The 24,025-nt window shown below is 62.3% G+C and overlaps 7 protein-coding genes across 7 annotated transcripts; 3 read left to right on the top strand and 4 right to left on the bottom strand.

The window, feature by feature from the left end:
* Nucleotides 1-627: 627 nt before the first annotated feature.
* Nucleotides 628-2,016, top strand: LOC62_01G000761 (uncharacterized protein; the record flags this gene model as incomplete). Its single annotated transcript, XM_062767223.1, has 1 exon — nucleotides 628-2,016. One exon carries the CDS (start codon nucleotides 628-630, stop codon nucleotides 2,014-2,016), a length of 1,389 nt encoding a protein of 462 aa, XP_062623207.1.
* A 207-nt stretch (nucleotides 2,017-2,223) lies between these two features.
* LOC62_01G000760 (uncharacterized protein) lies at nucleotides 2,224-5,042 on the bottom strand (the record flags this gene model as incomplete). Its single annotated transcript, XM_062767222.1, has 6 exons — nucleotides 4,751-5,042; nucleotides 4,647-4,703; nucleotides 4,169-4,603; nucleotides 3,576-4,126; nucleotides 3,214-3,272; nucleotides 2,224-2,892 (listed from the first exon to the last, which is right to left on the bottom strand). Exons 1-6 carry the CDS (start codon nucleotides 4,957-4,959, stop codon nucleotides 2,224-2,226), a joined length of 1,980 nt encoding a protein of 659 aa, XP_062623206.1. The 5' UTR covers nucleotides 4,960-5,042.
* Nucleotides 5,043-5,587: 545 nt separating this feature from the next.
* Nucleotides 5,588-7,180, bottom strand: LOC62_01G000759 (uncharacterized protein; the record flags this gene model as incomplete). Its single annotated transcript, XM_062767221.1, has 1 exon — nucleotides 5,588-7,180. One exon carries the CDS (start codon nucleotides 7,178-7,180, stop codon nucleotides 5,588-5,590), a length of 1,593 nt encoding a protein of 530 aa, XP_062623205.1.
* Nucleotides 7,181-7,414: 234 nt separating this feature from the next.
* Nucleotides 7,415-8,422, bottom strand: LOC62_01G000758 (uncharacterized protein; the record flags this gene model as incomplete). The annotated part of the gene is made up of 3 exons (XM_062767220.1): nucleotides 8,022-8,422; nucleotides 7,889-7,945; nucleotides 7,415-7,838 (listed from the first exon to the last, which is right to left on the bottom strand). The coding sequence occupies exons 1-3, from the start codon at nucleotides 8,234-8,236 to the stop codon at nucleotides 7,415-7,417; spliced, it is 696 nt and encodes a 231-aa protein (XP_062623204.1). The 5' UTR covers nucleotides 8,237-8,422.
* A 1,751-nt stretch (nucleotides 8,423-10,173) lies between these two features.
* Nucleotides 10,174-12,243, top strand: dgoD (D-galactonate dehydratase). The gene is made up of 10 exons (XM_062767219.1): nucleotides 10,174-10,562; nucleotides 10,597-10,698; nucleotides 10,739-10,845; nucleotides 10,887-10,963; nucleotides 11,001-11,249; nucleotides 11,290-11,334; nucleotides 11,376-11,461; nucleotides 11,510-11,547; nucleotides 11,600-11,676; nucleotides 11,836-12,243. Exons 1-10 carry the CDS (start codon nucleotides 10,288-10,290, stop codon nucleotides 12,052-12,054), a joined length of 1,275 nt encoding a protein of 424 aa, XP_062623203.1. The 5' UTR covers nucleotides 10,174-10,287; the 3' UTR covers nucleotides 12,055-12,243.
* A 194-nt stretch (nucleotides 12,244-12,437) lies between these two features.
* BGL1B_4 (Beta-glucosidase 1B) lies at nucleotides 12,438-14,389 on the top strand. Its single transcript, XM_062767218.1, has 3 exons — nucleotides 12,438-12,639; nucleotides 12,833-12,932; nucleotides 13,069-14,389. Exons 1-3 carry the CDS (start codon nucleotides 12,538-12,540, stop codon nucleotides 14,283-14,285), a joined length of 1,419 nt encoding a protein of 472 aa, XP_062623202.1. The 5' UTR covers nucleotides 12,438-12,537; the 3' UTR covers nucleotides 14,286-14,389.
* A 167-nt stretch (nucleotides 14,390-14,556) lies between these two features.
* LOC62_01G000755 (uncharacterized protein) lies at nucleotides 14,557-23,232 on the bottom strand (the record flags this gene model as incomplete). The annotated part of the gene is made up of 4 exons (XM_062767217.1): nucleotides 14,557-15,580; nucleotides 15,625-16,133; nucleotides 16,180-22,587; nucleotides 22,627-23,232. The coding sequence occupies 4 exons, from the start codon at nucleotides 23,230-23,232 to the stop codon at nucleotides 14,557-14,559; spliced, it is 8,547 nt and encodes a 2,848-aa protein (XP_062623201.1).
* Nucleotides 23,233-24,025: the final 793 nt, after the last annotated feature.

Raw genomic sequence — 24,025 nt, 5'->3', positions numbered from 1 at the left:
ATTGCCAGCCTATCTGCTGCTAACTGTATGCTGCTAGCAGCGTGTCAGAGCAGAGATCTCACCAAAATCAAACCAGTCAAACCGGGGTCCTCGATGCCACGCCGGGCTCCAAAGTAGTGGCCCAAAAGCCAAAAGCAGCCCGACAGCTCCCCACCCTGACCCGTCGTTGTCTCGGGCACCAATTGTGCTAGTAGCACCAGTGCCTCGCGTCGTCGTAAACTGACGTGACTTGACCCAGGCAGCATGGCACGGTACAACCTAGACGACTAAACTCTGCAGAGCTGATGCAGACCGACCGAGTCCAGACACATACGCACAGGTCCAGTGTTGACCCAGTTCCTACGACTCTGCATGGGGCCAAAGGAGCAACCCCCCATGGCGTCGTCGTCGGGCAAGTGCACCACCTGCACCACCCGCCAAGACAGGGCAAAAAAGTCGCGACTCCAAGTGGCGTCAGTTGTCGGCCGGCCCAGCGCCACCCAGCGGCGCGGCAAGGCAGCAGCAGCAGCCAGCATCTATAGACCATAAGCCTGCCCGTGCATTTTCTCCATCTTGCTTGTACTTGTACTCACCCTCCTTCACCCCCCTCCTCTCTAGGTTTGATACCACCCCCTCGCCGCGACGACGATGCTCGCGCCCCTCCTCCTCCTGCTGCAGCTGGCTGCGGCAGCCTTCTCCCCTCTGGCCCTCGCGCTGCCCCTCAACGACGCCGAGACGCGGCAACAGGACCTGGTGCGTGCGGCCGCTTCAGTGCTCGACGGCTCCTCGTCATCGCTCGTAGCCAACCCCCACACGCCGGCGCACACGCTCCCCTCCCTGTCCTACGCGCCGGGCGTCAACGACGACCTCTACATCCAGCTCACGCGCTCCCTGCCCGGCATCCTCGACAACGCGATCCGGATCACGACCCACTCGTGGGAGCTCGGCACGCTCACCGAGGTCCTCATCGAGGTGTACAACCCCGAGCTGTCGCCGTTCGGCTTCCTCCCCGCCGCATGGAACGCGACCTCGCTCCCCAACCTCCCGCTGACGGTCGTCAACATCACGGCGCAACAGCTCGCGTCCTACGACTGGTCTGGCGCGCCGGGCCCCTCGACAACAAACCTCGTGCCCCTCCTTTCCAGCTCCACCCCGCGCCCGCTCGTCGACGGCGCCGGATCGCTCGGCGACCCCGCGTCCCTCGGCCCTGCCGCGTGGATCACGGCCAACTTTGCCGACCAGGTCCGCGTCCTCAACGGCTCCGGCGTGTCCGGCCTGCACAGCGACGCGGCGTACGCGTGGGCAGTGGGCAACCAGCTCGCGGCGCTGTACAATGGCCCCCGCGCAGACAACGGCACCATCTCGCAGCGCGACTCCGAGTTCCAGCTCTGGAGCGACATGGGATACATGATCCCCCCGTTCCTCGCCTACCTCGGCCTCACGACCAACAACGCCACGCTGCTCGGCGACGCGCTCACCCAGTGGTCGCTCGAGAGCAGCGCGCTCCTCGACCCCTCGGCCAACCTCTACCGCCACGTCCACTACTGGGACACGGGCTTCTGGCTCACCGGCAACGGGTGGATGCTGAGCGGGCTCGTGCGCGTGCTCGCGTCGATTGCCAAGTCGCCCTACGCCGCGCAGTTCAAGGACCAGACTGACGCGGCCGCACGCACCGCGGCCAACGTCTTCACGGCGCTCTTCAACGCCCTCGACAACTCGGGCCTCATCGCGACGTACGTCGGCGCGACAGACGGCACGGCAGCCCTCACCGACTCGACGGGCACGACCGCCGTCGTCGGCGCATTCTACCGCTTCCTCGTCCTCCGCCCCGACCTCGCCACCCCGCTCAAGTCAAAAGCCGACATTGCCTTCCGCGGCGTTGTCGCAAAGATCAACTCGGACAACTGGCTCACCGCCGTCGTCGACCCCCAGGGCACAAACGGCTTCCTCCGCAACGACGCGGCCAACACGCGCTCTCCAGAGGGGCAGAGCCTCCTCGGCGCCTTGTGGGCCGCACGCACTGCTGCAGGGCAGTAGTGTGATAGATTTTTCCTTCTTCATTGTTCATTGTAGGCTTTTTAATGCACGCTTTTGGTATCTTGCCGTTTGGTGTGGCGCCGCCGCCTTCCCGAGACTTGACTGCTGCCCGCGTCTTGGCACTTTGGCCGGCGTGGCGTCACGACGCAATGCTACAACGAGTAATGCATACAACAGTGTGGTGGTCTATAAAATGGTGATGGTGTGCTACTTTGCGGCCCAGAATCGGGCCCCGACAGGCTTCTTGACAGCCGGGCGAGCAGGTGGGGCGGGCGTCCGCGCGCTGGGGGGCGGGATCGACGAGCGGCTGGGCTCTGGAGTCGGGAGCGGGGCTGGCCGCTGTGGCGGTGCGCGGCTGGTGGACGAGTCCGCTGGGGTCGGGGGGTGGTGGTTGGCACGGGGCTGGGTCGGCGTCACGGCCGCAGCACTGCTGCCACCCGCGCCGGTGCCATTGCGGTCCAGATGACGCAGCGGGAGGCCATTCGCAGCAGCGTCCGTCTTGAGCTGCCCAATGAGCTGGTTGGCCTGCTTCAGGCTTGTGGTGCAAGTCTCAGCCTCGGCCCGGAGCTCAGCAATGTGCTCGTGCGCGAGTTTGAGCTGATGGTCCTTGGACGAGGAGGCGCCTTGCGCGGCTGCAAGTTCCGCCTGCAGTTCGTTGATCTTGGCGTGCACTGCCTGCAGTCGCTTGTCACGGTCTGCAGAGATCTGCTTGATAACCGAATTCCCCTTCTTTCTCTCCTGATCGAGCGCCGTGCCGCGCTCCTTCAGCGTCTTGACCTCGGTCTTGAGCGAGGCGATCATCTTCTCCGAGCCCCTTGTAACCTCCAACATGGCCTCTAGGGACGCCAGCGCGATCTTCTTCTGGCCGAGCTCGGTCTGTAGCGCTTGTTCGCGACCCGCGCTCTCTTCCAGGCGGTGCTCGTAGTGGCGCCGCATTTGGTCGAGCTCCTCTCGCGCAGCGCGTAGCTCGCGATCAGCAGTCGCACCTTTGGCCACCTGGGCGCGGATGCTACTCAACTGCTCGAGTGCTTCGTCTAACGTGTGGAGGGTTTCGTTGGGCGGGGTGTTGGTGACGGACGGGGGCGCCGGTCGGCTCGAATCGCCTTGAGGAAGGGCTGCCGGGCTCGAAGCCGGCTCGGCTCGGGGGACTGGTGGCCTGGGTGCCGGGGGCGGCGGGCCACGCGCAGGTGAGCCCACCAATTGGTGCGCAACCTGCAGACGTGAGATTGGCGGCCTAACCTGCAGCGTGACCTGTCCTGGGGGCACTATTCTTGGGTTGGTCGCTGCCGGCGTGCTTGTCAAGCCGAGGGCCGAAGGCGGGGAGAACGCGTCGCCCATCGCCACACCAGTGTCCGGTGACGGTGGCGAGAACGATGGCTGGGAGGAGGGAGGGGGCACGGCGCGGTCTTTGCCCTTGCTGCTACCTGGCATTACTGATCTTGGTGGCGGTCCGCCGTTTGCTGCTAAGGGCCGCGGCGACGGCAACACCTGCGCAGACCACTCGGCCACTCGGCCATGCGACTGCGAGCCTCTCTGCGTCGGTGAGAGTGGCGCCGCACGCTGCGAAGGGCCCGCAACCTCGTCCTCAGTGTCCGAAGGGAACAGTCTCCGCAACGCCCCGGCCTGGCTGACAGGGGACGAGTCCAGAGGTGCGAGGCTGTCATTAGAGTCTCGTGGGCTGGCTACTGATGGCGTCGGCGGTGAAGCGGGGATGGTACGCCGCTTCGACAGCCTTCGGCGCTTCGTCGGCACGGGGTTGAACTCGCCCTCCGAGTCCGACTCGTGCTGGCGCCTCCGCGATGGTCCGGGTGTAGCGCTCTTGACTACGCGCTCGAGCTCGTCGCTGGCCGCCTCGGCGTCTCCCATCTCCTCGTCATCAGGACGGTAGTCGGCCCCCGAATCGTCGCCGTCGGCGTCGATCTCCTGCTCCGACTCGCCCTCAAACACGATGGGCTGCACTACGCGTGCGTTGGCCTTGGCGGCGCGGGGCGGACGAGCCCGAGGAGGCGTCGACGCCTCCTTGGGGGCAACCTTGCGCTGTTTGCGTGCTGGTGGGCTGGCGACCGGGGCCGGTTCGGAAGCACGAAACTTGAGATGGCGGTGGCACGTGCTGCGGCGCTCAGCTCTCGCCTCACCCATCCTTTCCACTTACCACTCGTTGTCATACGACCCGCCGTAGTGCACGCGAATGGGCTGGTCTGCATCGATCGTCTTCTTGAGGGTTTCGAGGCGCTGAACCCCCACACCATCGAGCTGCGGCACGGCAATGGCCAGCTTCTTTGTGGCTTGGCTCGCGGGCTTGTTGCGGAACTCGGCATTGGACGAGGCCGCACAGCTCACGTTCACGAGGCGCATGGGCCCGAGCCACATCTCGACCTTTTTCCTATCCCAGTTGGCGAAGAAGTCGGTCATCTCCAAGCTCTCGTAGTTTTTCTCGCCGCGCAGGTCGATGAGCAGGTCCTCGACGCCGGCGAGGTTGGTCACTGGGCTGATCTCGGTGCGGGCATGCAGGGCCGGCACGCCGTTCGCGTCGGCCTTGACGAACAGCTGGCCGCCAAACACTGTACGCGTCCAGGTATCGAGCAGCCTGGGGGGTTATGTCAGCACCGAGCCCAAGTCGGAGCACGTACCAAGTCAAGATTGCTTCGGGCACGGTGGCAACGCGTTGCGTGAGGTACGTGTCGAAGCTGCGCGTGAGTGGAGGTTTCAGCGGCGGGCGGGGCGCAGAACTCACAGGCCCTCGAGCACGGAACGGAACGACGCCGCGTTGTTCACCGACGTGTGGGTTAGGTCAATTGGGGGTAAAGCCTGGTTTGGTAGAATGCGTGCGCCGACTTTGCCTTCGGGCACGAAGACGCGCTGTACGAGGCTGAGCGCGAGGTCGTCGAGTGCGGCGACGTCACGCGCCTCCTCGAGAGACACGCCGGTTTTGGGTCGGCGCATGAGGGGCGCGCTGTTGAAAGTTTTAACGGTAAGTAAGTGTATGTGTGTGGTGGTAGTGGGGCGTGGGGGGTAGTAGAGTGTCAAGTTCTAGATGCAGTCTTGTCGTCGGTCCTTTGAGATAAGTGCCGAGCGGGGGTCAAGGCGCGCAGTGGCCGTGCTTAAAGCAGGAACACCACAACAAGGGCTGGGCAGGTGCGAAGTATGCAAGGGGATACTTAAGGGGAGCGAGGGGTGCGACAAGTTTAGATAGAACGGTGGCGCCCAAAAGCTTGTTACAGGACTTTCAAAACAATTAGCAGCTTTTCTAAACGTCTGCCCTGATCACCGCCGCCCGTCACACACACATCGCCATCAGCCATCATTGTCCCCATCACACACACACACACACACGCCCACACACACCCCGCACCCATTGTCTCTACTCTGCACTGCACTGCACTGCACGCACATTCGCACCTCTGCATACTTTCGATCAACACGCACAAGAAACTAAAAACAACCAGAAGAACATACAATGGGGTACTAATGCGCAGGTCAAGCAAAGGGTTCTAGGCGTGTAAAACCTTTGTTGCCCGGGGGTTACAGGTTCAGAGAATGCGGGGTTGGGGTGGGATGATGATGTTGCTGTCTACGGGCTATACGGGCCATACTTTTTAAATCCGAGATCGTACTCCCATGTTACGATCAAGTCGGTCGATTGGTCTTGTAAACGCTGGACTCTGGAATAAAACTTGTCGGTCGGGACTTGGAGGCTGGGGTGGAACCTGAACCGCTCGGCAGACTCGTCGGGATGGTGCGAGTCGACGAGGATCACTCGGTTGGGAGGAGGCACATGCAGTCCAACAGAGTCCACATCCAGCTCGTTTCGTCGAGCGGCCCGGGCTGCAAGTGTGTGCTTTGCAAACTCGGCCACCGAGTTGCCCATTGCTTCGAGCCAGTCGTCGCGTTCGCGGTCTGAAGAGCGCAGCGTACGCCTAGACTTGGCGACTGGTGCGACAATGATCTCTGTCTCGTCCGCCAATGGAGTCCCCAGAGGTGTATAGTCGTCACCGTTCTCCGCTTCCAGATACGCATTGACTGGGCCATAGTCGTCTGTGGTAGGGAATCCAGTATGCTCGGCCTCAAGATTTGGCGTTATAAGTGGCGTGCCACCTGAAGATCCTGGCTCGGGACCAGTCCGCATCGCTGGAGGTGTGGGCGCGTCCCACTCATCGTCCACGTCCATGTCGGACTCGGCCTCTGAATGGTGTGGCGACGGCGTCGCTTCCTCCATGACAACACTGGGCACTGATGGAGATGGTTGTGGGTAAACGTCGACCAGTGGTCGACGAGGTGTTTCAGGAGTCCGGATGGGCTCGTCCACTGGGGCGAGGAGGAACTCGAGCTTCATCGATGCGTGTGGTGGTTCGAACACTTGAGGTTCTTCATAGGATGTCGATTCGCTGACTGGTGTTTCATAGACTGTCGACTCGCTCTGTGGCTCAACCACTGATGGTGGCGATGGCGAAGGTACCGCGACGCGTTCTTGAGGAGTTTCGACCTCAATGTCCTCGCGACGTGGTTCAGGCTCGGACTCATCCTCCAGGATCGCGTGACGCGGGTCCGCCACTTCCTCCACCGAGTCCTGATCAGGGACAACGTTGACGTCGACTGAAACCGGTGCCACCCCTTCAACCTCCTCCACGGCTGCTTTTGGAGATTCCGGGGCCTCCTCCCCTGTCACGTTTTCTCCTTCCAATGCGACAGACACCGGCTGCGGCTCGTCCACCTCAATGACCTCATCGGAGTGCTCGACCGAAACTTGACGCGTAGAAGCATTGTCAGGGCGAGGCGTAGTCGGCGCGGGCTCAGCCGGAGTTGGCACCGCCTCCACCTCGACAACTTCGGCGAGTGCTTCCATCACCACGGCCGGAGAAGCAGCCGCCTGAGCTTCCAACGACTCGAGGCAAGCCTCAATCGAAGGTTGGCGGTCGTGATCAGCTGTCGGCGCATCGAAGGATGGGTACTCCTTCGCATCCAGCGGCATGTCAAACGTTGGCTGCGGTTCGTCGGCGTCGGTGCTTGTCACAGGCGAGACGCTTCTGGCGGGTTCCGAGCCGGAGCCGAGGTGCAAAGACGAAGCCGGGGGTGATGGTGGCGAATATTCGGCGTTTTGGGGCCTGGACGCCTGGTCCTCCTCCGCAGGAGTCGCCACCTCGGAAGGGGTGGGCGACGCCGACATGACACGACGCGCGGCCAATCGCCTGGCCGACAAGCTGTCACGTTTGGGTGGCGAGGGCCTCTTGGGATGACTGGATTCGCCGCTCTCTCGCCTCAACAGAACCGGTGCGGGGGACGGTGATCGTTCAACCACAGGTGGAGGGGGTAACGGGGAAGGCTCCTCTACCTGCGCTTGAATGATGTGGTTACCACAAGTGCTGTACACGTCAGCTCCGATCGACTCGCTGTCAGTCACTCACCACTCGTCGTCATACGAGGGTCCGAACCATACTCGGAGTTGCTCGCCCTCCTTGACGATGCGACCTGGCCGAAGGACCTGGACATCGGCACCGTCCGGCATCAGATGGACATAGTACGAGCTCCCTGCACGCGCCGTTGCCCAGTTGATGTTGCTTGAAGAGTTGCAGCTGATGCGCACGAGGCGGAAGGGCCCAATGGAGAGGACGGGAGTTTTCTCCCAGGTGATGAAAGAGTAGTCGATGCCATAGTCATCGACGTAGTCGTCGGAGGGCAGCTTGAGAGAAAGACCTTCGAGACCCTCGAGCTTGGCTTTATTCGGTAACTTGGTGGTAGTGAAGGCAGCTGGTACGCCGAGAACGGGGTCGAGCTTGATGTCCAAGAACTTGCTGAACATGGTTGCAGTCCAAGTGTCGAGCAGCCTGACGAGTTAGCTGTGCAAGGTCTTGCCACAGCCCCATCGCACACGTACCATGACTGAATTTCTTCGTGGACAAACCAATCACTCTGGGCAAGACGGTTGTAGAAGCTGCGGTGGGAAGGCATTGTCAGCAATCATGGACCATGTCCTTTGGCCCATCATGGCCAAGAATTTTGCGGCTCACAGCTTCTCGAGGGTCGCGCGAAACGTCTCGGAATTGTCCTTGGCGTCGCCCGTGTCAATGTCGATGACTGGGAAGGGAAGATCCTTCAAGATGCGCGTTTGTTTGCCCTCTGGCGCCTTGAGTTTGCGTACCAGTTCAATGGCAATGTCGTCGAGGATGGCGACCTCACGCGCCTCTTGCGGGGTGAGCGACTCCCTTGCCTTTCGCATTCCCATCTCGCTTCGCGATGAGCAGAGTCTGCGTGTCTAGGCGGGATGGAGCATTGGATGTGGGATGAGATGTAAGAGAGGAAGAGGGAGGGTGAGGGGGATTGTGTGAAAGTGAAATGGTTGAGGCTTGGGCAGCGCGTTCAAGTAAGGTTTGGATGAGTTTCAAGTCGGATCAATGATGGACGTCGCTTTGATGGTTGGTAGCCTGGCGGTTGTGGGTGGGTGGGGGTTGAGTCACGGAGGGAAGGAAGGGGCGCTAGGCAGGCGCGCGGCGGACAGACCAAGGCAAGGGGGGATGGCAACCAACCGTGGCGGTGGCGTCGGCGGCGACAGATACAAACAGATCAGAGCCAGGGGGGGGAAGGGGGGGGGGGGGGAGGGAGGAAGGAGGAAGGAGGCAGAGAGAGAGGGAAGCCAAGGGGGTATGGGGCGACTTCCTGCTCGATGGCGCCCAGCCAGGAACGGCACAGATGCACCTGCACAGTGACGCCCCCCGTCGGGCCCATCAACAGGCTGGCCGGTACGCAGCGTCGCCTCGCGCAAGCTCTCGGTAGCTCGGTAGATTGCCTTTCTGCATGCCTTGATGGCGGGGCGAGGCCCGGCGATGCGCGATGCGTGTGACCTACACAAGCGCCCCAAGCAGCACGCAGTACGCATCTCGCAGCAGCAGCATCACGCGGCACGCACCACACGCAGCGCACGCACGCCTGTGTGGGTCTGCACGACGTGAGCCAAGGCGATAGGGCCATGGGTAGCCGCCATTCCCAGGGTCTCGAGACGGATCTCGCCTAGCCTCTAACGCCTTGACGGCACACACACACACAACACAGAGCCAAGCTCGGCACACGCAACCCACCCCACTCCCTGTATGCCGGGTGCCAGACGCATCACAAACAAGGCAAGTATCAGGCAAAGTCGCAGTCAGTTGACGCGCTGCAGCGTGAGTGGGCCAAGGATCCCCCCCAGCCAAGCCACACTGCGCGTAACTTGCGACCTTCCCTCATTGTTGCCTGTGCAGTGAGTGTCAGTCTCTGGTGGTGGCGTCAGGCCGATCCCCCGCGGCCACGCAACGCAGCGCATCATCACGCCGCTTTTGCTTCCCTTGTTGAAGCGTATGCAGCTTTCGCAACGGCGCGCCCACCCAACCAATTACACCTTTGTCCCCACAAAAACCCAGACAACTGGCTGCGCATACCTTTCCTCATCGCCATACAAACACCGCTGCTGCTATTGATGCTGCTGCCGACGCCGCCGCCAAACACAATTCATTCTGCGCTCAGAACAAACAGAACATGCACGCATCCCTAGTTGGGCGCGTTCCCGCGTCCCATTTCAATGTCCTGATAACAACAAGGATCAACACACGCGCGCGGGATGCAGCGCGTCGAAGCGATCGAAACACTGCCAGGAGGGGGAGACGGGAAGACGCGCCTTGTCCGACACCCCTTCTCGGATTGTTTCCGTTGGATGGTGAGACATTGGAGTGACAGCTGGATTTGTGTGGGCAAGTGAGACATCGGCAGGGTCGGACCGCGACAAACATGCACGTAGAGGGGGGAGCACGAGCACTCACGGCACCCAGCCAGGCTAGGCACTCCTAGGCCCACAGTGGAGCCTTTGATTCCAGCAGGCTGGCCCAGGGCTATTTCGACTGACGACTTGCACTATATTTGACTCTAACTTTGGAGTAAGTAACTACCACATAACAACAGCAAGTCCGAACGGCTTAGTGATGAGTGCCGGCAATGCATCGGGTCGCCAAGTGCACATACCTGACCATCGGCCATGTCCATCAACCCACCCGTCGACAAGAGCGGACGCGAAGGGCACATTGCCACCACTTCCACGCTGAGCCGTCGGCCCAGGGCGGCAATTGCCGGGGGGCCCGATACACCGGTCCGATCTTGGCTCTCGACATCGGCCTCGTCCACCGAACACTCCAACAACTACTCGACACTGCGACAGTTCTTAACCCGGGCCGACCGCTGACACCGTGACCCCCAAGCAGGCAGCTTGAACAACTCCCCCAACACCCTCCCCCTCGTCCCACCTCCACCATGACCGACGCCGACCGCGCACCAGTCTACCTTCCCCCGTCCGACTTGTCGGCCAAGTACAAGGGCGGCATCCAGCGCTATGTCGCTGCCCAGCCCCATCCCAGCGCGAGTGTCCCGGGCTCGACTCGCATCAAGAAGATCGAGAACTTCTACGTTCGCCCTCGCTGGCTCTTTGTGCGCATCGAGACGGAGGGCGGTGTCGTCGGCTGGGGAGAAGGCACCCTCGAGGGTCACACCGAGGCCGTCCAGGGCTCGCTCAAGGACGTCGCAAGGCGGTGAGTGTGGTGTGTTGGACTCGCTGACATGCAGTATCGTCGGGTGGGACGCGATGAATATTGAAGACATCTACCAGTACCTCTGGCGCCACCGTTTCTACCGCGGTGGCGAGGTGCTCATGTCGGCCATGTCGGGGTATGTCGTTGGAGCCGGCTCGACGAAGCTGACATACCAGCATTGACATTGCCCTTTGGGACATCAAGGGCAAGGTGCTGGGCGTTCCCGTGTGGCAGCTGCTCGGCGGTGCGGTGCGCGAGCGGTGCGAGGTGTACGGATGGATTGGTAAGTACCCGGCCTTTGTGACCCCAGCTCACGCCACCCAGGCGGTGACCGCCCGTCCGATGTCCTCGAGCAGGCCAAGGTGCGCAAGGCACAGGGCTTTACCAAGGTCAAGATGAATGTAGGTCACAAGGGGAGTGTACGTCGCTGATACCTAGGCGACCGAGTCGATCGGCTGGCTCGACTCGCCTCACGCGCTGGACGAGACGGTCAAGCGCCTGGCCGAGGTGAAGAGCCTCGGCCTTGACGCCGGCCTCGACTTCCATGGCCGCGTGCACAAGCCCATGGCCAAGCAGCTCGCTCAGCAGCTCGAGCCCCACCGCCCCCTGTTCATCGAGGAGCCGCTGCTCCCCGGCTACGTTAACGAGCTCAAGGACCTGTACAACAAGACGACCATTCCGATTGCTGTGGGTGGTGTGCGGTTGGGGTTGGTGTACTGACAAGAAGCTCGGCGAGCGTCTGTTCACGCGTCTCGACGTGCGGCCGTATTTCGTGGGTGTTGATGTGGCGTGGCGATTTGCTGACGGGTGAAGGAGGCTGGGTGTATCGATATTATCCAGCCGGATATTGCCCACGCTGGCGGTATTTCAGAGACCAAGAAGATTGCCATCATGGCCGAGTGAGCCACGTCGAGACCGGCGCAGGACCGGCCCGCTGATGATACCAGGGCTTATGATATCGGCGTTGCTCCACACTGTCCGCTGGGTAGGTGTTTGTTGCGCATCTCGGGGGCCACCCGACTGACACACGCCTCCAGGCCCGCTGGCATTCGCCGCATCGCTTCACGTTGGCTTCTCGACGCCCAACTTTGTCATCTGTGAAATGAGCTGGAAGGTGAGTAGAGCAGGTGACCACCCGTACGGCGTTACCCCAGACATTTGTGGGGGGATTCAATGGCCGCGCCGACAGAAAGTACCGGGGTAGACCGGTATCCCGACGCGCCGACGAGCCGGGCCGGCCGGTCGGCAAGATCACGGCTGACTTGGCGCCCAGATGCACTACAACGTCGGCGGATTCGACCTGTTTACGTACATGACCAACCCAGACGTGTTTGCGGTCAAGGAGGGTGCGATTGACCTCTTGACGGCGCCAGGGCTCGGCATCGAGCTGAACGAGGACCTGATCCGGCAGGAAGCGGCCGAGGCGGCCAAGCTCGAGCCGTGGCAGAACCCCGTGTTCCGGGGGCCAGACGGCACGATTCGCGAGTGGTAAGCGCTGTAAGCTGTACTGTAGTCGCGTGGTCGTGCGGCCTCCGCATCGGCGCATTGTAGCGAGCTTGAGCGACGGATGCAGACCGAGCAGGAGTTAGGACTACCGGGCCGTTATCCAGGCCGCTGCACCGAGCCGGCGTTGACGAGCATGATGCGCGCTGTCTGCGGTGTCGCGCGCCGCACAGAAGACCGTGTTGGGCCAAAGTGGGCCAAATCGCGGGCTGCGAGTGGCCGGATAATCGTCGGCTGATACCCTCGATTACCGCTTTGGGCAGGTGGCCATAATCGTGCGGGCCGGAGTGCGGTCGCTCCGTGCGGACAGACGGCAGGTTAACCAGCGGCGGCGGGTGTTGTGGTGCAGGTGGTGCTGCAATGCTCACTTGACTGGCGGGCTGACTTTTTATCAGCCGCTATAAGAGCTCCCAAGGGCGGGGTGACGACGCGGCGACACTACCCACCCACTACCTACACCCACCCACACACCATGGCGCTGCGTAACGACTTTCTCTGGGGCTTCGCGACGGCCGCGGCGCAGATCGAGGGCGGCGGCGAGGAGCAGGAGCGCGCCGCGGGCAAGGGCTTGTCGGTGAGTGGCGCGTGAGCGCGAGCGAGCGCAGCGAGCGGTGCCGGGCGCGTGAGCGTGGCGAGGTGGCGAGGCGAGGCCTCGCCGCAGTGGCCTCGCCACATATCACACGCGACGCGACGCGCACGTAACAGCAACGCTCGCGGCTCGCACACCCCCTCGTCCCCTCCCCATACCCAGCCACTAACGCGCACAGATCTGGGACTGGTTCTGCGAGAAGCCCGGCGTGATCAGGGACGGCGCAAAGGTTAACAAGACGTGCGACTTTTACAGCCGGTGGCGCGAGGACCTTGCGCGTGAGTGTTGTGTGTGGGCCGGCGGGGTCGTTCGCCGGTGTTATCTGCCGGCCCAGAGCGGCGGTATGCGCCAGCACACCGGCGTCTGCTCCCTCGCCCTCCCCTCGCCGCGAGTCCCACTAACCCCTCCCCCCAGTCATGGCGTCGCTCGGTGTCAACTCGTACCGCTTCTCCATCTCGTGGCCGCGCGTGATCCCGCTCGGCGGCGCCGACGACGCGGTGTGCGAGCAGGGCCTGCAGTTCTACGACGACGTGATCAACGAGTGCCTCCGGCTGGGCATCACGCCGTTCGTCACCCTGTACCACTGGGACCTGCCGCTCGAGCTGCACAAGCGCTACGGCGGCCTGCTGAACAAGGAGCGCTTCATCCCCGACTACCTGCGGTACGCGCGCCTCTGCTTTGAGCGGTACGGCGACCGCGTCAAGCACTGGCTCACGTTCAACGAGCCGTGGGTTGTCGCGATCCACGGGTTCCACAACGGCGTCATGGCCCCCGGCCACAAGAGCAACACCGAGCCATGGGTCGCCGGCCACACGATCCTCGTCGCGCACGCGCACGCCGCCAAGACCTACCAGCGCGAGTACCAGCCCTCGCAGCACGGCACGATCGGCATCACGCTCAACGGCGACTGGGCCGAGCCGTGGGACCAGAGCCCGGAGAACGTCAAGGCGGCGCAGGACAAGACCGACGTCGCGATCGGGTGGTTCGCCGACCCCGTCTACCTCGGCAAGTACCCCGACAGCATGCGCGCCATGCTCCAGGACCGCCTGCCCGAGTTTACTGCCGAGGAGCTCGAGCTGCTCAAGGACTCGTCCGAGTTCTACGGCATGAACTTTTACACGGCCAACACGGTCAAGGCGGGCGGCGACGACGAGAGCCAGGGCAACACGATCATGCTCTTCACGCGCCCGGACGGCTCCGAGATCGGGCCCCAGAGCGACCTCGACTGGCTGCGCGATGTCCCCTGGGGATTCCGCAACATGCTCAACTACCTCTACAAGCGCTACGGCAAGCCCATCTACGTGACCGAGAACGGCTACGCCGTGCGCGGCGAGAGCAGCATGTCCGCCGAGCAGGCGATTCGCGACACCGACAGGGTCAACTACTACAACGGTTACCTCGGTGCCCTCCGCGCCGCGGTCGAGGAGGACGGCGTCGACGTCCGCTCGTACTATGCCTGGTCGTTCATCGACAACTTTGAGTGGGCGTCGGGCCTCATCCCCCGCTTCGGCTCGGTGCGCGTCGACTACGACACGTTTGAGCGCACGCCAAAGGACTCGGCGTACGTCGTCTCCGAGTTCTTCAAGAGCCAGGTGGCTACCGGCAAGCACAAGCACTTGAACGGCGCTTAAAGGGCATGAGAGTGGGACAGACAGCGCGACGCAGATTGCATTTTCTTCATTACAGCAGGGTAGACGGTAGCAACAGCAGCATATGTAACACTTGAACTTGGACACGATGAGCCCAGCGCACGGGCATCGCCACAGCGCCACTGTCGACGATGGCGCTTCTTCGCTGATCGCCGCCACAACCCCGTCGCCGCAGACATAAAACTACACTGGCATAGCTGCTCCTACATGTATGGCTAACAAGATTAACCTGGGGGTACGTCCCTATACAGTTCTATTCGTAGTCGTGCTCAAAGCTGCTACCGCTGCTCTGCGCAAAGCTCTCGTTTAAACTCTCGACACGGCTCGACACGCGTCGCAGCCCGCTCACACTCGCCTTCTCCTTCTCACGCCGCCGGCTCTCGTAGCTCAGGTCCAGCTGTCGGCTCTCCTCGAACCCGCGCACAATGTTCTTCACGTGCGGAGTCGGGCCACCGGGTAACGCCGAGCGCGACGACGATGGCCCACCGAGCGGGAATGGGATCGCGTGTTTCGGCCCAGATCTAACCTTGACGAGTGGCCGAGGCGTGCCAGATACGACCGACGTTAACGCAGCAGTCCGCTCAGGCAGCGAAGGGTAGACAGGGGCGAACAGGCGCCGGGTGTTGTCCGCGTCCCCAGCGCCGTAACGGTATGCGCGCGAGGCAGGCTGTGCGTACTGGCGGCGAGCCCGTTTTGGTGGCTGCTCTTCCTCCTCTTCGTGCGCAGAGCCATTGTCGCCGCTCACAGACTCCTCAGCCTCCTCAGCTTCATCGGCCGACCCGGATTCTTCCTCCTCCACAATAGCCGGCGCGCGGGAGGCGACCTCGAGGGGGCGGTGATGGCGGGTGACAGGACGAGAGGGAGTCTGTGCCATCGTCACGTCGCCAATGTCGAAGGTCTCATCCAGAGTGCGCAGCTGTAATCCGCCAGCACCGTCGGGAATTTGAACAGACACCGACCGACGCGAGCGTGAATAGTTGATTCTGGCGTTCGAGTCGTCCTGCTGGTACGGGTCGTCGGATGGAGACGCGTAACCCGCCCCACCGACATACGGGGTTTGGACACGCTTGACAATCCCTCCTGACCCTCGTTTCCGACCAGTGCCAACGCCCCAGACCCAGTCGATGACTCGTTTGATCGTCGAAGGAGGGACAGGCTCGACTCGGGTCGCGTTGGGCTCGTCATGTGCACCATTTGCGTCGGGTTGTTTACCCTTCCCTTTGTCTTTGCCAGATAAGCGCCGCCCTAGGGCAGCAACGTAGTCTGCGAGCAGGTCCCTGGTTTGTCAGTTCTCGTCCAGACTGCCACCCGCGCTACTCACCTCCTCCATCGAGCGACAAGGTCCGTCTCCAACAGCTGCTGTTTCTCGACGAACGCCTCCACTACTCGTGACTCGTCCCATTCGCGGGCCGAACCGTTATCACGTTCCTGGATCCACTTGCGGCGTTCGCTCCGGTAGACCTTGTTGAGTAGCCCCCAGTTGGCCTTGGTAAACAGCGAGGCGTCATGAGTCCGCCTCTTGCGCGCTGTGCTTTCAGGTCCAACCTCGCGCTTTCTCTTAGAGCTGGAGCGGTTGCCCCAGCCGCCGGGGATCGGTAGAGGACTGTCGGGCGCGCACGTCGAAATGTGGCTGGGGGATCGTGACCAGTCGGCCCGGTAAGAGAGGTCGAGCTCGGCGTCGTGCACGATCGACTGCAGGTCAAGCGTGCCATCGGGGAACGATCGGTTCGCGACGTCTTCGGCAATTTCTGAGGCTGTCCTCAGGAAGGGACGAGTGACAGGTCCAGGCGTTCCGTCAGGCAGGATACCGTGCTCGACATATTCGTAGTTCTGGAAAGGTTTAGCATCCAGCAGCACGGTCATTGGGTATACTCACAACCTTTAAAATGGCCGCGGCACGGGCAGCAGCGAAGGGGTCCGCCGATACGATTTCTACCACCGAGTTGAAGGGGTCCGACGAGGCCTCCGACTCGTCATCACTTGCCGCGATCGACTCGTTCTCGGCAGCTGCGCTCTCGAGCTCGTCGTGAAGGGAGCGGGCTGGCGACGGCTGGACGCTCGACGCCGCACTCCTGTTGGAGATCTCTTGGGCAAGGGCAGAGGGAATTCGGGGCCGGGATGTTTGCCAGGAGGCGGGGGCCGGTGGTGGTGGGGGAGGGAGAGGTGTGGGAACCTTCGGCTGAGTCGGCGGGCGCCGAGTCGATGGCCGTGGCTCGTCCAAAGTCTCACTCTCAGCCGGGGGTCCGTTGAGGAGCGACAAGGTGCTCGCATCAGCGGCGCCGCGGTTTGGCGGCCCCGGGGCGGAAGGCGGCACCTGAGTAGGGCGGAACTGGTCAACAGCCTGAGCAGAGCCTCTTGGTCTAGACTGCGCCGCAAGAACGAAGGGGGAGGGTACCCCAATGCGAGCTGGGAACACTAACGCAGGCGGCTGCTGTGCTGGAGATTGCGCTGTTGGGGGAGCGTCGTGCGGCACCTCGTTTGGCTCTACCTTGACAATGCCGCGGGGAACAAGAGCGAGGAGGATCCTGCCGTCGTCTGAGGCGGGGGCGTTCACCTCGACCTCTTCGTCGTCATCTGTCTCGTCCTCGGGGTATTCACCCTCGTCGCCCAGCTCGTCGTCGCCGTCTCCATGGTCCAAGTCGTCGTTGTCGGCGTCTTCATCAGGTTGATCTTCATAGGACTGTTCCTCTTCGTCGTAGTGACCGTTGGGCTGGCCATGGAGATCAGACTCGACACCGACCCTCAGCTCATCCCAGTGACCATTGGCCAGGACAGTCAAGTCCGCAGGCTCCTCGTCATCGACTTCAACACCTTCGTCTTGGTACAGAAAGGCAGCTTTGGCGGGGGATGAGGTTGGGAGGAAGCCGTCAGAAGGTGGAGGTGGCGCGTCCTGTCGAAGAGTTCGATTTGTGGCCTCCTCTGGGTCCTCACTCGCGCCGCGGTCAGAGGAAGGAATGGAAGAGCGGAGAGAAGGTGACGGCGCGCCGCGCTGGGATGGCACTTGCGCAGGCGATTGAGTGGCGCGGAGGGATGAGTCTCGTACGGCTCGGGCTGGCGAATGCACCGCCAAGGGCGAAGGCCCGCGCACTCTTCGCGTAGGTGATTGCGGCGCCAAGAGCGACTGGGACCGCGCGCTTTGTGCTGGCGACAGAGGAACAACAGGTGTGCGAGCTCGAGGTTGCACCACGGGTGACCGCGGGGTTCTTGAAGGGCTTGCATGAGGGGGGACGGAGGGCGACGACGGCGAGGCGAGGCGAGGCGAGGCCCAAGCAGCGGCCGCGCCGACAGCGGGTGCAATGGCCGTAATGTTCCATTCGAGTCGGCTGTCGTTGATCTCGGCATCCTCAAAGCGAATGGCGCGCGTGGCGACCTCGTCAAACCTCACGTCAGCTGCTGTGACATCCCACGCTCCCGTGACGCCCTCGATGGTGTCGTTCGCGCCAATGTCGTCGCTGTCATCGCTGTCATAGTCGACAAGGGGTGGTCTTGGGAGAGATGTCGCGACTGGGGTGCGGGCTGCGGAGGAGAAGCTCAGTGTGCGGCCAATGGGGGCAGTCGAGTTGTAAGGCGACCGGGCAGCAGACGCAGGAGACTGGCTTGAAGGCCGCGAGCTGGCAGGGGTTGGCCCCGAAGGCAGAGCAATAGGGGTTTGACCCTGCAGAGGCTCAACGGATGAAACATGGTTGACAATGGAGTCATCACGGCTTGCAGAGGGCACAGCCGCAAGTGGCTCGGGTTCGGGGGTCACAGCGGAAGCGGCTTGATCGCTCGAGTCGACGGGCTGGTCGCTGTCATCTTCGTCAGAAGGCTCCTCAATCGAGGAGTCGTCGAGAGACGTCTGCGCCAGTACTTCCGTGGTTGTAGTCGTGGGCTCTGGAGACGTCGCCGTCGCAACGTTGTTCAGAGGAACTTCGGGCTGGGGATGTTTGTTGGCCGAATCATGTGGATGAATCTCGCTCGTTTCCTCTTCCTCAGAAGACGCACCCAAGGTGTCACCCTCCTCAAAAGGAGCCTCCAAAGTGTCACCCTCTTCAAAGGGAGCTTCCACGGTATCCTCCTCCTCAAACGGGGCCTCCAGTGAGGTATCGTGGCCTCCGTTCAGGACCAGAGGCGCGTCGTTCGTCCTCCGCTCCTCGTCCTCAACCTCAACTGCATTCGATCGGGACAGCATGGGCGAGGCGAGGCGGGGAGCGCGGCTCGGAGAACCAACTGCCACAGAACCAAAGTTGTGCGTGAGCCCCGATGACAGCCGAGACGACAACGCGGGCGATAGGTTGGTTGGTGACATCGGTGAGGATGGCATGAAGCCTGGCTGGTCGACCTCGGGCACTGGAGTTCTCCTGGGAGTGACGCTAAATCGGTAGGCAGCAGCTTGACGCACAGGAGAGACCGGGCGCTCCGGCGAGGAGTCGCTAGCCGCCGCCGGGGGTGAACTCGCCTCGATGGAAGAGGACGAGGACGAGGACGAGGACGAGGGAGTGGTGCGCACCACTTCGTCAACCAACGTCGATGTCGACGCTTGCAGGGTTGACGAAGCTGTGGCCTGTTCGGAGGCCGCCTTGGCGGGCGACAGCCCCAACCTCGGGCTATGCGACGAAATCGGCGAGACGCCGTGCGGGCGAAAGGGCGATCTGGCACCGGGAGGCATCCGATTCGTGTCGACGGCGGCATGGTTGAGAGTTGCAGACGGAGAGGCATGGGAGGTCATTTCGCTTCGCAAGGACAGTGGAGATTCCAAGTGTCGCGTACGAGACGGTGGAGAGGCGGACCCGTCGTGGTCAACACGGGGCGTTGTTGCAGATCCTTCTCCAGGTGACAATTGCGACGTCACGCCAGGCGCCCCTCTCGACCGACGGATAAAGTACCGCGGAGTAGACGGCTCACCAGCGGTTGCCGAGGGACTTGGTCCCTCGGCGGCCTGTGGAAACCCCAGCCTGTTGCGGCGTGTAGGAATCTCCACTGCCTCAAACCTGAGGCGCTCAGTGGATGCAGGTAGTGATCGTGGCGCCGTTGCCAGTACTGAGGCCGGGGTGGCGGTCGTGGCTCGTTGAGAAGCGGCCCGGGTTCGGAGCGCAGGTGATGGAGGAGACGGCTGCGTGGCTGGTGGGGAAGCGGGAGGAGGGGTCCTCTCCTTCAACACAGCGACTGGGGAGGGAGCTGGGTGTGGAAGCGATGTGCTTTCCTGCAGTGGTTGAGGGACCGGAGATGACGAGCTTGCCGGCTCCTCAACGTGAAGAGCTGCGCTAGCTCGCCTGGACGCAGGTGGCTGCGAGGCACCAGAGACGCGCGGGCGGACTGGCGTTATACCAGCGTCCATGCGACGTCTGAAACCCAGAGGTAGCTCGGGATCGGGCACACCCTCGGAGCCGTCGTCGGACAGCTGAGGTTCCGGAGACGGAGAAGAACGACCAACGGGCTCCTTGGTCGTAACCTCTCGACGATCCGGAGTGGGAGTCGTGGCCATTGCTTCAGTCAGGGGCCGTGATGGAGTCGATGGTGGATCTTGAACAGCGGGGTCACTGGAAGGAGGTGCACTCTGGTCGTCGAGAACCATACCTGCCGCAATGGCGGCGTTGACAACGTCCGCGATAGACGAGCGGTTGCTGGTCGTCCGCCATCTGGGGGAGCTCATCGACTGGTCGGCTTCGGCTTCCTCGACGCCCTCGTCCTCGTCCGCGTGCACATGAACGGGGTCGCTGTCCACAGCGATCGTGTCTGCTGTGGCATCCACATCAAAGCTCGCGCCCTCGATCACCACAGTATCCGCTGCGGCGTCGATCTCGGTGGAAGACTGCTCCCCAGAGCTATCAGCCATGCCTGCAGTGCGAGTTTCATCGGAGTCGGGCACTGCACTGGTGTCGCCGACTGCGTCTTGACCCTCCGTCGACGGTCCTTGGGAAGGCTCCCTCGACGGCTCGAGCGGAGTGGCGTCGAGGTCCTCGTCAAGGCCTTCATGGACCGAGGATGCGGAAGCTGTCGAGACGCGCGTAGGAAGCATGGGCGAAGCTGATCGCCTCGCCGAGGCAACCGGCGAGAGAGGCAAGCGCGCAGGGGCAGAGGCAAGCGGCGACAATCGCCGGGCAGCGGTTTCGGGGACAGGTGACAGGCGGTTCGTCACAGGAGCTGGGGAGAGACGGTCGACGTCCACCGGTGCCGGAGAGAGACGGGCTAAGTCGACGCTGCTGGCGGCCGGGCTGAAGAAACGGAAGCCAGTACGGCTAACGAACGGCGACGATGGCACTGGCGGTTCTGTTCGGGCCCGGGCCGTGTTGGACGTCGAGGGTACTGCCAATGACTGATCTACCACAACACGGATTGGAGGTGTCGCTTGGCGAGGTGAATCTTGGAGCGCCACTTCAACGGTCGGTGGCTGGGCGACAGGCGTACCAGTCTCAGTCACTGGGGGCTCGAGCTCGCCCGAGTCCTCTGCTTCCATAGTCTCGTCCGCGATGATGACAGTGTCACCCTCCAAGTCGTCGTCGCCCTCCGGCTCAGGAGAAGGAGAGTATCCAAGGCTTGGGGATCGGGCAACTGGTAGGTTGTTGTGCTCGTCCTCCTCCTCAACATCTTGGTCGTCTTCAGGCATTTCCTGGGCCAGGGTGGCAGGTGGCTCCTCTGGTTGTTCGTCCTCGCCAAGTTCTTCAGGATCCAAGGCTTCGGTGGACACATCGGGCGATTGCCGCGCAATGACAGTGTCCTCCTCGGCATCAAACGAATCGGAGTGATCGGCGTCCTCGTCCACGGCGACTGTGGATCGGTCGGCGGGGGCCGTAAAGCTTGGAGGGGCTGGTGGATCACTGCTAATAGGGGCGAACCTTGAGATTCGTCGCGGAAGCAGTGGGGATGCCCCTGATGGACTGAACGTGTCTGACGCTTGGGAGCCAGACCCACGGAGAATGCGCTGCAAGGACGGGCTGTCAAAGTCTAAGGCGTTGGCCACGTTTGGTGTCGGTGCGTCAAAGGACATGGGCGGCGACATGCTGGGTGAAGCCGCGCCGGGCGGCCCGGGCGAGTACGACGGCGACCTGTATCCATCGGCCATGACGAGGTCTTCATGGTCTTCGGGCTCATGCGTGTCCTCATTGTCATCTCCTGGGTGCGGCGTCCCTCTGGGCGAAGCCACAGGAGAAACGTAAGTTGGCTCCAGATCCGCCGCTTCGCTTTCTTCATTCTCCTCGCCAGGCTCAACCGCGGGTGTAACGAACCGCTGCAGTCCGTGGAGAAGCGATGGGTGGTTAGGGCTTGCTGACCTCGTCGCTGGAGGCGAGTTTGACCGAGACGCGGAACGAGATCTTGCGATAGCTGAAGCTAGTCGTGTGGATGCAATCTCGGCAGGGGTCGTTGGTCTTGATCGTTCAGGGGGTCTGGCCGCACCAAGCGCCGAAGGCGGCCGCGATGGTAAATCTCTTCGACTGCGCACGTCGACAAAGGTGTCATTTCCAACGCCCTCACCGTCATCGTCACTTGCGCCTCCTCCATAGTCGTGATTTGCGCTGTCGTCCTCGGCCGCTGCCTCCTCCGTGACACCAAGAAGTGGCGCCTTGAGAGGCTGGCGAGCTGGGAAACCGAAGGTTGTGGTCGTGGGGCGGGGCTCAGTCATCGCAGTCCTGAGGAGAACGCGCTTCTGCGGAGACCATCCAGGCGTTTGACTCATGCGTCGTCGCCGCTCCCTTGAAGCTCCCATCAAGAGTAGTGGATCGTCGCCCGGTGTGGGCTTGAGAGCCTCACGAGCGATGCCAACCCTTATACCACGGCTGGCGAGTACCTCTGCGGGTGGCTTCCGAGGAGTGGACCCCGACATTGTCTTCCGTCTCTCAACCGTAGACGAGCGCCTCTTACGGTTCGGCGTCTGGGTTTTGGGAGTAGGAGCGCGCCTCTTCGCCGATTCACGCGCCTGCGGTTCGGTGGAGGGGGCATTTCGACTCCGAGGGGCCGCAGCCGGGGTAGTCGTTACGTTGTGTACGCTCAAATCTGATGATGTCGGAGTCGCGACTCGTTTCCTGGCACTCTTCGGTCTCTCGGTATCTGGCGCGGACGGTAATGACTTGCGCTTGGTGCTCGCCTTCGGGGTGTCGCTCAGACGTGCCTGCCTTTGGCGTGTCGGCTCGGGAGGCTCTCTCAACGGCGTGTCGTATTCCTCGATTGTATCCGAGGGGACGGTTCGGCGCGGTGGACTGTCAGGTGCACGGGCCTGAGAGGAGACCTCCTGCGATTCGGGTGTCGGGGGCCGTGGTCTGGAAGGGCGACTGGCTATACGCGTTGAAGGACCAGCAAGTGACGAGACCTTGGTTACATTAGTTCGATTCGCGCCGTCACCACCTACCTCCTGGCTGCTAGCTTGGGGTGTCAACAACCTTCCTAGGCCAGTCACGGCCCGACCCTTCGGGCGGGGTTTTGGGGTGGGGGCATCCTCTTCGTCTTCAATCTCCGACGAGCTCAACGCTGCCATATCGGACGGCAAGGCGATGCGCCCAATCATTGTGTCGTCTTCATCAAGGCGCCCAAACACGAAGGTGTCGTCTGGACGATTTAACGTTGGGGTCGCTCCGCCGGTTGCTCGGACAGGCTGGCGTGCCGCCTGACGGCGCGGTGGTGCAGCGGGCTCTGCCGCCGCCGGAGGTCGGCGAGATGTCGATGCTATTAACAGAGGGTCCGGAGAGATGGCACGAGTAGGAGCGGGTCGCCTGGGCACGTTCTGTGCACTGGACGACGCAGCGGGCTTGGCGCGTGCTCGAGTCGGTAGCTTGGTCGGCTGGGCGGACTTTTGGTTGTTTGCGCGTTGTGAAAGGGCGGTGCGCGACGGCTGTGGGATACGCGACGAAGCGACAGGAAGCTTTGAGCCGGATGGTTCTGCTGCTTCTGCAACCTGTTGGTCGCCCAACGATGATCTTGGTTTGACAACCGTCGGCGGCCGCACCTCCTTGACCATTGCGGCTGAGGACGGCGGCGAGTGCGGAGCCGGCGGGGTGATGTGATTATGCTGTGTGTTGTGGGTATGAGTTGGACGGTTCGTTCGTGCAATATGTATAGTAGGTGTGGGGGCGCTTGTTGTCGTATTAGCAGGCGGTTGTGCAGTCAAGAATGAGGGTTGAGTGAGCGAGGGACTGAGAGAGATGTGGTCGGCTGGCTCGAGGCGCGTGAATGTCTGTTTGGCTGGTGTTGCCTTCCCTTCGCGCCGCCAGTCACAAAGCACCAAGCGGCAACAACAACGGACGCGCAGTGACTGAATTACATGGGGGGATGTAAAAGATCTCGGCTCAACACTAAAGCAAGGGGGTTAAATAGGTGATCGGATCAGTTATCACGTGATGTCATCCTTCCGCCTTCTGAACCATGGTGCACACTGTGAATCAGTGTTCCATCGGCGGTCGGCTTTGAAGTAGTCGTAGCATGAGACGACACAGCAGAGCCTTGAGGCTGAGGCTGAAGACTAAAGATATTGGGGTTACGTTGTGTGTATGGTAGAAGTGGTGGTGGTGGTTGTGGTGGTGGTGGTGGTTGCGTGTGTAGCGGGCGTGGGGAGGTGTGGTTGTCGGTGTGTTCTTGTGGGGGTGCGTGTCATGATGATGCATGTCTCTCGGTCATTGTGTGCTGCTGGCAACCAGCCATGGCTTGGGTTGGTGGACAATGCTCCCCCGCGCTTGGCCCCTCGCTGGCTGCGCTCGTCGTCGCCGCCGCTGACCACCCAATCAGTCGTTTAAAGATGTGACCTCAGGGTCCAA

This window comes from Vanrija pseudolonga, chromosome 1, assembly GCF_020906515.1.
Source record: "Vanrija pseudolonga chromosome 1, complete sequence".
Classification (NCBI taxonomy): Eukaryota; Fungi; Basidiomycota; class Tremellomycetes; order Trichosporonales; family Trichosporonaceae; genus Vanrija; species Vanrija pseudolonga.
This window is presented reverse-complemented; position numbering and strand designations above follow the sequence as displayed.

Coding starts and splice junctions, on each gene's coding strand:
- BGL1B_4 (XM_062767218.1), top strand. CDS start 12,538: ATGGCGCTGCGTAACGACTTTCTCTGGGGCTTCGCGACGGCCGCGGCG. Junction 12,640..12,832: donor CCGCGGGCAAGGGCTTGTCG/GTGAGTGGCGCG, acceptor TAACGCGCACAG/ATCTGGGACTGGTTCTGCGA. Junction 12,933..13,068: donor GTGGCGCGAGGACCTTGCGC/GTGAGTGTTGTG, acceptor CCCTCCCCCCAG/TCATGGCGTCGCTCGGTGTC.
- dgoD (XM_062767219.1), top strand. CDS start 10,288: ATGACCGACGCCGACCGCGCACCAGTCTACCTTCCCCCGTCCGACTTG. Junction 10,846..10,886: donor CGAGGTGTACGGATGGATTG/GTAAGTACCCGG, acceptor CACGCCACCCAG/GCGGTGACCGCCCGTCCGAT. Junction 11,335..11,375: donor TCGACGTGCGGCCGTATTTC/GTGGGTGTTGAT, acceptor TGACGGGTGAAG/GAGGCTGGGTGTATCGATAT.